The sequence below is a fragment of the Gorilla gorilla genome, chromosome 6 (genome assembly GCF_029281585.2).
Source record: "Gorilla gorilla gorilla isolate KB3781 chromosome 6, NHGRI_mGorGor1-v2.1_pri, whole genome shotgun sequence".
Taxonomy (NCBI): domain Eukaryota; kingdom Metazoa; phylum Chordata; class Mammalia; order Primates; family Hominidae; genus Gorilla; species Gorilla gorilla.
Genome location: NC_073230.2, coordinates 23,957,395 through 23,969,850, shown reverse-complemented (window position 1 = coordinate 23,969,850; position 12,456 = coordinate 23,957,395). Strand labels below are relative to the sequence as shown.

The 12,456-nt window shown below is 39.2% G+C and overlaps 2 protein-coding genes across 3 annotated transcripts in view; one reads left to right on the top strand and one right to left on the bottom strand.

Annotated features, from left to right (window-relative positions):
- LRRC72 (leucine rich repeat containing 72) overlaps positions 1 to 5,556 on the bottom strand; it is a 54,375-nt gene extending 48,819 nt beyond the window's left edge. Inside the window, exon 1 of the mRNA XM_004045126.3 lies at positions 5,339 to 5,556. Coding sequence (XP_004045174.2) covers positions 5,339 to 5,431 — 93 coding nt within the window. The 5' untranslated portion in view covers positions 5,432 to 5,556. The remainder of the gene's footprint in view (positions 1 to 5,338) is intronic.
- SOSTDC1 (sclerostin domain containing 1) overlaps positions 1 to 12,456 on the top strand; it is a 94,704-nt gene that overhangs the window by 22,815 nt on the left and 59,433 nt on the right. Inside the window, exon 2 of one of the 2 annotated variants that reach the window (XM_055347372.2) lies at positions 1,977 to 2,199. The gene's annotated coding sequence lies outside the window, so the exon portion shown is untranslated. Of the gene's footprint in view, positions 1 to 1,892; positions 2,200 to 12,456 lie in introns of those variants that run through there. The other variant, XM_004045127.5, reaches the window with a different exon arrangement.

The following is a 12,456-nucleotide window of genomic DNA, read 5'->3' as shown; positions in this document are numbered from 1 at the left end:
ATTCTAAACTGATAAATTCCAACACTACAATTATAGATTATTTACTCATTTTTGTGGTTGAATTTCATTATCCTTAATCCTGGGCACAGATGTTTAAATAATTTTTAATCAGAGAGAAAAAAATATGTATGCGTACGTATACACCAAAAGCAAGTTTTTTTATTCTGTATGAGGCAAGGTAATTTGGTCTTTAAAGAACTATTTTTAGATGATTCTTTGAACATGAAGAATTAGTATTTCATAGGTTTCCTATAGAGAATTCACGCAGTATCAGGGTTGGAGGTGGAGAGAGTAGGATAAAATGTATGTTATTATAGGACATTCTGTTTTGTGCCTATTGCATTATGCTTGGCACCCAGTAAATTCTCAGAAAATGTGAAATGAATGAATACATGCCATTTTTCTCTGAACAAATGAATAAATACATTTTCCCTTGCTTGGCAAGCAGCAGTGACTTCGTTTTTCATGAGTTGCTAACATACTCATGCTGTGAGAATTTTTGGTGGAGAACCAGCTTTTATTCCCATAGCTCTGTTTTAAAAATAAAACTCTAGCAACAGCTATTTAAATGCTTTACTTTTTTTTCTTAAAGTCCTTTGCTAAATTATAAAATAACGTTAATAGGCCACATGACCTAAAATAATATGAAAAAAGTAAAGTCTGTCCGTAATTTTCCATGAAAAAGTAGAGCTAACAAGACATGACAAAAGTGAAAAGTATAATCTTTGCAATCCTGGAATCTGACAAACATTGTAATTATCAGAGTCAAAACAATCACTGAATTTTAGCTGGGATTTGTTATGAATGGTGAGGTTATAGTGACTTATAAATCTTTCTGGGTGATATATGAAATTTTGACAGTGGTTTTGCTATTTGGTAGAGGACTTTAACAGGAGTTATATTTAGTGCAATGAACATATTTAAAGAAATGAGGAAGATAGGTACCCTAGTGATGGAGAGCAGCTGCAAATGTATAGTCAACTTCCCTTGGCGCCTTGTTAATAAGCAAGCTGAATCTAGGGGCTTGGAGCATTCATAGGCTCAGGTTTAGGCATTGCCATCAGGGTGCTTTGTTATCCAGTTACACAAGCCCACCTGGGGCTTGGAAAAACCCATTGGATCAGGCTTAGACATTGTCATCTGGGTTTTGCTTTTTTTGTTTGTTTGTTTTTGTTTTTTGTTTTTTTTTTTTTTTTTTTTTTTTTGAGAGAGTCTTGCTCTGTTGCCCAGGCTGGAGTGCAGTGGTGTGATTTCGGCTCACTGCAACCTCTGCCTCCCAGGTTCAAGCAATTCTCCTGCCTCCCAAGTAGCTGGGACTACAGGTGCACGCTGCCACGCCTGGCTAATTTTTTGTAGAGATGGGGTTTCACCATGTTGGCCAGGCTGGTCTCAAACTCCTGAGTTCAGGCAATCTGCCTGCCCCGGCCTCCCAAAGTGCTAGGATTACAGGCGTGAGCCATTGTGCCCAGCCCTCATCTGAGTATTTTAACTTAAAGATGTCAACTATCAGCCTCTACTACGTACAGTCAGTCACATCTTTGCATAGTGTTTGGGGTGGTTATAGCCCAGCCAAAGAAGAATTAAAACTTGGCAGCCATCTGTTAAAATTATAAATGTGCTTTTAAATTGATCCAGCCATTCTACCTCCAGGACTCAGAAACACAAAGGTGCATACACCCAGACAAATGTGATTATCACTGCTTATTTCAGCATACATTTTCTGTGGTTGTGAAATAGTCCCCATTAATTGGAATGCAGGTTAAATTGACATGTGACATCACAATGGGATACTGTGAAGTAGTTTCAAAATATAGAGAGGTGGTCTGATGGTTAATTTTATATATAAATTTGACTGGACTAGGGGATGCCCAGAAGCTGGTAAAACATTATTTATGGGTGTGTTTCTGAGGATGTTTTTGGAAGAGATTAGCATTAGTATTAGTGGACTGAGTAAACAAGATCACCCTCGCCAACAGGGGTGGATATTATCCAATCCACTGAGGGCCCCAAGAGAACAGAAAAACAGACGAATGTGAACTCATGCTTGCTTCTGGAGTTAGGACATCCATCTTCTGCCTTCAGACATCAGCATTCCTAGTTCTCAGGTCTCTGGGCTTGGACTAAACTACATTACTGGCTCTCTCCTGGGCTCCAGATTGCAGACAGCAGATTGTGGGACTTCTCAGCCTCCATAATCAAGTGAGTCAATTCCTCATAATAATAGTCTCTTTCTATATATCTCTATATATCCTATTGTTTTGTTTCTCCCGAGAACTCTAATAATACAGACAGATATCTAGACATCTAAAGATATCTAAAACATATTTATAAATAAAAAGTAATTGGCAGTATAATATGTGTAACAATATTTCTGTTAAAAGTCATATTTATATGAATACAAAATGCACACACTTCAAATTACTAGCAAAAGTCAACACTTGAGATCATGAGGGACTTTCACTTTCTAGGCAATATTTATTTTTAGTGATGTTTTAGTATTTCACAATAAGCACATATTAATTTGATAATCAGAAAGTAATGCACGTTTTAAAAATTTTAGCCATAGAATATTTAAAAATTTAAATCAAATTTCAAAAAATATGAGGTGCAAGGGAAATTGAATGTATCAGCATAATATGTAAATCACTATCATAATTATTTATTTACACAAGTTTTTATCACAGCATGTTTCTTTCCAATCAATAATTTTGCATGAATCCGGTACAAAATATTAATATCAAAGTGCCCAGAAACATGAAAATGTGCCAATTGACATTTCAGTGAATCCATGGTGGAACAATTCCAGTTCCCAGTGAACACACAGCCTCACTGGTACCATATGCCCTCATCTAAAGGAATTCAGTTAAGTTTGCCATGTTATAGGGGCACAGTTCGTGGTCCCTTAAGCAATTACGATAGTAACATTAGAAAAACCCCAAAAAACAGTATCTGCAAAGCACAATACAGTGAAGCACAGTAGAAATGAAGTACGCCTGTTCTGTTAGCCTGGACACGCTGGAAGATTTCAGGGCACAACCGACAGTCAGGCTGGGCCTTAAGAGGTGAGGCGAAATTAGAAATGGGATGTTGGTGGAAGAGGAGAGTAAGCGCACAAAACAGAAGCAGCAGAAGAATGTATAAGGTATGTGGGGCTGTACAGCCTTTGGCTGAAGTAAAAGGCATGTGGAAGGCAATTGTGAGAAATAAATTAAGAAAGGTGGGTTGGGGTCATATTATTTATGTCAACTTTGAAATTTAGGCTCAGAAGTGTGTACTTAATCAGTGCCGGGAGAAAACTTCTTCAGGCCTTGAGAACTCTAACTTAACATCATTTAATTTTATATGATATATAAACACATGTATATGTACATATATATGAAATATATATTCTAAGTAACTGTATGGTAAAATTCATGTGAGAAAGTCTAATTCTGATTTTTCCCAGGATAACAATGTCAATGCTTTTACACAATATCCAATATCAAATTATTTCAGAAACATTTTTCCTCCTTCTCTGTTAGTGCTCTTGCTTTGTTGGTACCCTGAAAGCACAGAACTAACCTACTGGGTGATGCAGCGTTGTGCTCACTTCTGGGGCAGTAGGAAGATATTACTGGATTTTTGAACTAGAAAAAACATGTGACAAAGCCAGGCTTCAGGAAGATGACTCTAGCAGTGATGTGTATGGGGGCCTGGGGTGCAGTGAGAACTGCAGACAGGAAGCAAGGCTGCCTCTGGGAAACAAAGTCCGCCAGCTAATGAGCCTGCCCCAGGGTGGGGGCAGGTGTGAGTGAGCAGTGAACACATATGACATGGGGCGTGTTTAGGGAGAATGAATGGGAAATGGCAAGTAAATGGAGGCAGAGAATTAGCACGAGGGAAGTCACAGGTGATGATGATGATGATGTGATGACTTGATGAGAAAGGTGATGGGAGGGAAGACAGATGCAGCTGAGAAATGCTGAAATTGAGGCCCTGGTGGAACACACTGGTCAAGGCGCCCACCAGAAAGCTGCAAGGGTACATGTGGAACTCATCAGAGATCTCATCAGGGCAGCTGTGCAGATCTGATAAGTCAGTTAACCAGAGGAGAGTGGGATCCAAGGAAGATCGTGATGAAGTGTCTACATGGAGAGAAGGGAGAGGGAAACATGTTGGAAAGGAGACAGAGGAGGATGGTTGTCAAGTGAAGTAGAAGAAGAAAAGGACAGCAGGAAGCAGAGGAGCATCTGAAGAAGGTAGAATTTCAATCTACAACATTGTTTTGGCTGGTGGAGGATGTCGCTCAGAAAAGGTACTGAATTTAGAGGCCTGAATTTCAGTAGCTTGAAGAGGGTGAAAAGTCAGATTTCAAATTAGTTGGTTAACCTAAAAGGAAAATAAAAAGAGTCCATCACAAAATTGGGATGTGAACAGTTCTAGTATGGGGAGAACAGCAGCTGCTTCTTCCACCACCCGATGCCTGAGGATCTAGAATCAAAGGGAAAAAATGTTTGAAAATGGTAGGATTATTAAATCCTAGAAGAATAAGGTCAGTATTAAAACCTATAGAAGAAAATGCCCTCTCTGATGATAAAATCTTATACCTCCATGCAACACGCAGGCACAAGTTAGGACTTAGTGTGAAGAGCTTTCAATTCATTACAGAACTCTCAGCCTCGTTTAATCACAGCAGCCCCCCATCTTTGCAGATGAGTCAGAGAACTCCAAAAAGCCTTGCTAGGTCTTACCTGGCACAATTCTGAGATTTTTTTTTTCCCCACCCAAATATCCAAATATTCTTTTAATCATTATCTTAACTGCTCTCGACTCTGCTTGTAGGGCTCATCAAATAACGTTTTCTCTTCAAGGTGTTGATTTGCCCTTGCTGGGAACAATATATTAGGGATACACACCGACACCCACATCCACACACACACACACACCCCTGTTGGAGAATCAAGACTGCGAAATTTACTTAATCTCCGTTTCACTTAATCTGCAAACCACTATAATTATATACGCAGCAGATGCTGAGTGGTAAAAGGTCAGTGTAAGTCTACTAGTGTGGATTGGGAAGTCCTCAAACCCCACCCAGGGGATTAGGACCTCTAGCCCAGGCAGAGATGCTGAGGGGGGTTCGCCACCGCTCATAGCTGTTCACATCCCAATTTTGTGCTGGATTCTTTGTTCTCCTTTTATGTTAATCAATTAATTTGAAATCTGACCTATCTCCATCTTCAGGCTACTGAAATTTCCCTCCAAATTCAGTACCTGCCTGGAGTCCTCAGGCAGGAGGTGGGGCCCTGGGGCGGGGGGCCAAAGGGGCTTATGGCTTGGGAAGGCAGGTGCCGCTTACCCGGCGACTGCTCTGTAGGGCAGTTTCGGATGCCCTCCGTAGGCGCCAGCATCGCAAGGTACGGGGCACGGGGTTCGGGTCCCAGGACATCATGACACATGGGCGGCCGAAGCAGCGGTGATTAATCCGGCCTCGCCCGCCGGTGGCACCGAAGAGAGACTTGGCTTGGTGCGCAGCTCGTTGTTCTGTTACCAACAGTTACCGCATTCCCGTTGACTAAAAGCCAGTCCACACTGGGAAATATTTGAAGCCAAACGCTGACTTTTGTGACGTTTGCGCGTGTGGCCCTGCAACACCCACGCTTGTGCCTCGGACACACGCGTGTTACCCCTGCTCGTGGTGATGCGTCCGGTGGATGCCGGAGAGCGGGGGTCAGCTATGTCCGGGACCGGGAGGAGGTCAGAGCGCCTCAACGGCAGTCACCCAGTAATCATCACTTTGATTCGAGATATGAATATCAGGAAATTTAGGTTTCTGGGAATTAGACGTGTGTGTGTGTGGACCACTGGCCTCATGTACAGGGTGGGGGTGAAGAGGTGTGCTGCAGAGTCGCTGTGGATCTTGACGCAAGAGGAAAAAAGCCAGTACTACTGATCGTGTCTCTATTTAAAAGTTTGAAATTTTGTTCATTATGCATGTTATTTGCATACATTTTGTTTTTTTTTTTTAATATTGCATTAAGATATTTATTTTGAGGTCGGGTGCGGTGGCTCACGCCTGTAATCCCAGTGTTTTGGGAGGCTGAAGCAGGTGGATCACCCGAGGTCAGGAGTTCTAGACCAGCCTGGCCAACATAGAGAAACCCTGTCTCTATTTTTAAAAAACACAAAAATTAGCCGGGCATGGTGGCATGCGCCTGTAATCCCAGCTATTTGGGAGACTGAAGCAGGAGAATAGTTTGAACCTGGGAGGCAGAGGTTGCAGTGAGACAAGATCCAGCCATTGCACTCCAGCCTGGGTGACAGAAGGACACGCTGTCTCAAAAACAAAACAAAACAAAAATTTATTTTGAATGCTGAGTTTTTGGTGATTCTTAGATCTGGGTCCAAGGCCACTGCCTTACTTGCGTCATCATAGACCCAGACCTGGGATGAAGGTGGGGGTGGTAGAATTAAGGCTCCTCAAGAGTCCAGGTGCACAGAAAAATGGAAGGAACTCTGTACTGACTTCATTGGCTAAGAACAAGTACTTATTGTTTCAGTAGCTGAGAAATCCTTTCTCTGGCAGAAAATGGACAAATTGAGCCAATATTTGGCCAATCTTTTCCAACCTTGTTTTTTGTTTTTGTTTTTTGAAATTTCTGTCTCCTGTAACTGTATTGGAACCTCTAGCATAGATTATCTTGTGATTTTATTTATATGAGGCTTGTTCCCTCTAGCTTGGGTAACTTTGGAGGCAGGATCCTGTTTAAGACATCTCTCTCTTCTGCCAGAGCTTAACGTACTGCGCTTAATTAATGTTGACTGGATTAAACGAGTTTGTTTCTTGGCTCCAAATTTGAACCTGAAATCTAGGAATCAAATGTAGCTTTCTGAAATGGGTCAAGCTACTTGCATTTAAAAAAAATGCTGGTGTTGAAATGAAGCATTAAAAAATGTCTCAGTGGGGAAATCAAGTACACATTGTTTCAGTAGTTCTAATATGTATTTGGGGCTGAGGTGGGGGTAAAAGCTCTCCAAGTTATTGTGGAGGGATTAATCATCTAAGAACTATTGTTTAAGTAGTTTCTATCCTGGAAATAAAACTCAAATGAGAGAAATGGTCCACTGAGAAGGCATATATAATAATTCATTGGCTCATTTTTGCTGTTGATATGTGCTATAGCATTGCAGATATTATTCATGAATATGCTACACGAAAAAATGGAAATGCACAATACTTGTTCAGTTTTCTACATTACACAAATGTGACTTTATAACCATATGCAAAATAGTTTTAAAGAGCATCTTGCAGATGTAAACTAGTCGCCAGTTAATTTCTACTAAAATCACATTAAAATTTTTTATTCTTTATTTTTTCAGCATTTTACCTCATATTAAAAAGGTAATTTTGAAAAAAACCCTATTCTTAGGAAAGGAACTCAAAACTCACTTATTATAAGGTCTTAATGCGTTCCTTCTTCAAGAAAAAATTAACTGATCACGAAGGCTAAAATAAAGCAAATTTAATTATGGAATGTCAAGGATGGAGGTTAATGAAGGCACTTTTTGGACAAAAGCTCCTTCCCAGACATTCTCACATTGGTGACATGAAATTTTTACAAAAGAATTGTTCCCAGTAGACTGAGCAGAGAGAACTTTTACCTCCATGGAGTAGGATTATAGCCTGAGGAATCCAGCCTGAAATTTTTAAAATTCGTGTAAAATATGCATTCTTCTTTACAATCAATCTTGTTTTAATATAAAAATAAAGCAGTTCCCCAAACTCTCCTCAAATCTTTGTGTAATATTTACATTGAAGCAAGACACCCTGTGTTTATCCTGTGGCTTTACCTCCCTGGCTTGATGCCATTGCCTGCGGGGGTATGCATACCCCAGTTTGAAAGCTCTATCATATCATGTACATGGATTTGGATAAGAAGAAAGAACCCTCTGCTCCAAGTCAGGGCATGTGGGATTTAGTCTCAGCTCTGACATTAACTAGTTGTTGGCCACCTTCAAATCACTTAATGTCTCTGGGCCTCAGTTTCTTCAACAGTAAAAGCTGGAAGTTCAGTTCAAAAAATTTATTATTTGATTAACTCTCCTAGACAGGTAGTGTGTATTGTTTACAGAGTAAAAGATTCTTGTATTGATATAGAATAAGTTTTTAAGAACAAGTTTTCAGTGAAAAGTGTGTGAGAAAAAAATTATGCATGTGACGGCTATCGTTAAAACTACATAATTTAAAAAATTCTTTCTAATTTTGTCTTCAATAATTCCAGTTATCAATCTAGATATTGTTTTTCTAAGTGAGTGAAAAATATTTATTAGATACAATGATCATTATCACTCATTTTCTACTGTGTGAAATGAGCATAGAATAAACAATGTATCGGCCGCAATCAATATACATATTCTTATATGACATGTATAAAAAGATATATCTGGCCAGGCACAGTGGCTCACGCCTATAATCCCAGCATTTTGGGAAGCCAAGGCGGGAGAATCACTTGAGGCCAGGAGTTCAAGGCTGTGGTGAGCTATGATCACACACTTTACTCCAGCTTGGGCAACAGAGTGAGACCCCCATTTCTAAAAAAATAAATATTCAAAATTTATAAAAATACATGTTTTTATGATATTCAATGACCAAGCTATCAAAATTTTCATTATTATAATTTTAGATAAAATAACATCCCATTTTAATTGATAGCTACAATTCTTTTTTTTGTTTACATAAAATGCAAATAACAATGGAATATTGGGGGAAAATTCTCCAGGAGTCTCTCCTGTTACTGCACATGAGCAAAGGCACTAACTGCCTTTGGTAAGGACTACATTTTCAAGGATATTTGTATAGAAAACAGCCTTTGAAGATGCAGTGTCTACCTACAGCCTTGGTAGATATAGCGTCTACCTTCAGAGCAAAAAGTAGGTGTTTTTGTTTTTTGTTTTTTTTTTTAACTGAGCAGTATAATAAAGATAATGTCTCCCTCATTTATTATAAAGATAAGCTGAGGCAACTTACTGCCCAGTATAAAAGGTCTGGCTTCCTTAAGTTCAAATTTCCTCTTCTGTAACACAACCCACTCTATGTGTTCATATCACCTGGCCCATTTCACATCGCCCTCTGGCAATTGTGGGTAGGAGAACTGGTGGAAATACTAATATTCTATCTATGCTATTACCATGAGTAATAAGCTATCCTTTGTCTCTAAGCCAGAAGTATCATCTTTTGCCAGCATCTGTGAAACTGTGGTAGGCTAACTTTTGCTTCTCCGTATATAGGTGGATTTTAAATGAGATTAAACCATGTAATTTGTTCCTCATCCTTCATTTTTCTCTTTACCATCTCATCAACCTCCATCTTTTCAAGTGAGTGTTCATGGAATTACAAAATTGAATTGTGGCATTATGTTCCATTGTCATGTATCTTACATTTTACTTACTTATTACTCCATTGATGAACACTTATGTTGTCCAGGTTTTTGCTCTGACAAACAATGTTGTAACAAATGTCTTAGCATACCTGGATTACTATTCCAGTAGCTGAAATTCCTTCATGAGATTATTGGATCATATATGATAATGCCCCTTTCTGGATAGGGTATCTTTCTCTATTTGACATCAATTTTGTTGAACTTTGCCAATCTAATTGGAGAAATTTTTAATGTCAATGTTTTGGTTTATATTTATTTAGGGAAGTTTATGATCTTTCCAAATCTTATTGGTCATTTGTATTTTTTTCTGTGACTTGTCTTTTATATTCATTGCTTAACTTTTAATATCCAAATGCCAATGAAAAGCACTGCAAGCTGGATCTATAAAGTGTGTGCCATTTATTTCTTGAAGTCACCAATGGGTAGCCTCAAGTCATCTTGCAGCATCCTGCAAAGCTGTCTTCTCTTGCCCTCCTCTTCCTTGCTCATGCCTGCTGCCCTTCAGACTATTGAAATAAGCTTCATTTCTCTAAGCCCAAGTGTCCTTTGCTAGTCTCTAGGATCCATGCCCAGGATGCTATCACCTGATGTTCTAAGTATCAACTTTTTTGTTTTTGAGTTATTAGAGTGTTGGTGGGTTTTGAGCTGATAGGAGAAACACTGCTTTACTCCGACCCATGTGACATTTTGCCATCAATGTTCTGAAGAAACACTGTTCACATGCAGTTTTTCTTAAGCTCTTTCAGGAAAGCAGCCACTTCCACTTCTTCCATATGCACCTCAACTCTTTCAAAATTTGCACACAATCTTCCAAATACCTACCTGTATAGGAATAGAAAGTGGTTCAGATTTGTAAACATTCCTACACTGTCTGGAAAAGCTAGATGCTGTTAGACACAACTTCAGCTTAACTAAAATGATAACAATAATAATTTTCAATTCCAAACCAGTACAGCTTCAATGTGATTTCACATTTCTTCCCAAGAATAATGGGTCCCCATGTCTAAGCTCTGTCTATCCTCATAAACAGCCACCATTTGCTTATCCCTTGGGTCTAGGGGAACACATGCCCATCATTTCAGGGTAGGGTAAGATCTCCAGTGGGCACTCCTTCTCCTCCAGTGAGGAGGGCCAGAGCAGCCCTTCTAAATCATGGAGCCAAGGACAGAAGCCTCTAGCCTGAAATTAGAGATGGAACAGAATGGAAAAGTCAGATAACTTATAGAAGTTAACTTCCATTATGCCAGAAGCCACTGAAATTACAAAGTCTTTCCTCACTTCACTTAATTTAGACTTGGTGATAATTATTGACAATTATTCTCTGCCTAAACTGACAGAGAAGTCTTGTGAATGTTAGCAGGAATGCCACATATTATCACACATATGATACAACAGTCAGGCATTTGAAGCATAAATACTCTAGAAATATATAGATACATGCATGCATAAATATATATGTGTGTGTGCACACACGTGCATGTGTGTGTATTTAAATGTGAGTGTATGTATGAGTAGGTATACATGATCATATACATGTACATGCATACATGCATGCATGTGCACGTGTGCACAACCTCAACAATGCCCTCAGTAATCTCTGCCTCCTGATTTTCACACTCCTGTGTGATCCTTTTTTCTTGCATGTGGGCTGGATTCTGTTCACATCTAATGGACAGAATACAAAGGATAGGATATAACTTCTGAGATTAGGTGATAAAAAGACTGTGGTTTCTATCTTGAGCCCCTTCTCTTTGCTCTCTAGCCCATTCTGAGGAAAACCAGCGGCCATGTTTTAAGCTGACATACAGGGAGACCCACATGGCAAGGTATTGAAGTCTCTGGCCAACAGCCAGGGAGGGCTTGTGGCTTGTCAATAGCCAGATGAGGCAGCTTGGAAGTGGATCTCCCCAGGGGGAACCTTGAGATAACCACAGTATTGCCCTGGATTGTAGCCTGGTGGGGGACTGACTGGAGGCACCCAGCCAAGCAACCCCCAAAGTCCTGACATTCAGAAAGGAGGATAATAAATACTGGTTGTTTTCAGCAGCTATGTTTTGAGATAATTGGCTATGTAGATATCGATGTTATATATTATTAGTTATTATATATATATGCTATGTAAATTGAAATTACAAATATACATAAGACCCAAAAAAGACATCTCTCTGGTCAAACTCAGCTTTTCTTAAAATAATCCTTATCCTTGCCAGTCTGTGTAGTAAAAATTTGACAAAATTTCTTACCCAACACTTTCTGGGTTACTATTTAAATCTAGAAAGACAGATTTACTCTTGGAATGTCATCTGCATGCAGCCTCCTGTTCAAATGTAAAAATAAATAATTTTTTTGCCATAAGAGATAATTTAGCAAATATTTTTAATGTTAAATAATCTAAGTTGAATGTTGACTTAAAAAATCATTTGCCAGAATGTATACTATTACCAAGTCAATAAATATTTTTCTCAAAATAATAGATGCTGGAAAGGTTGTGGAGAAAAAGGAACACCTACACATGGTTGATGGGAGTGAAAATTAGTTCAACCATTGTGGAAGACAGTGTGGTGATTCCTCAAACAGCTAAAAACAGAACTACCATTTGACCCAGCAATCCCATGACTGCGTATATACCCAGAGAAATAGAAACCATTCTACCATAAAGACACACACATGTGAATGTTCATTACAGCACAATTCACAATAGCAAAGACAAGAATCAACCTAAATGCCATTCAATGATAGACTAGATAAAGAAAATGTGGCACATATATACCATGGAATACTATGCAGCCATAAAAAAGAAAGAGATCATGTCTTTTGTCAGAACATGGATGGAGCTGGAAGCCATTATTCTTAGCAAACTAACATAGGAACAGAAAACTGAATACCGTGTGTTCTCACTTATAAATGGGAGCTAAATGATGAGAACTCATGAACGCAAAGATGGGAACAGCAGACACTAGGGCCTAGTTCAGGGATGGGGAGTAGGAGGAGGGAGAGGAGCAGAAAAAAAAATAACTATTGGGTACTAGGCTTTGTA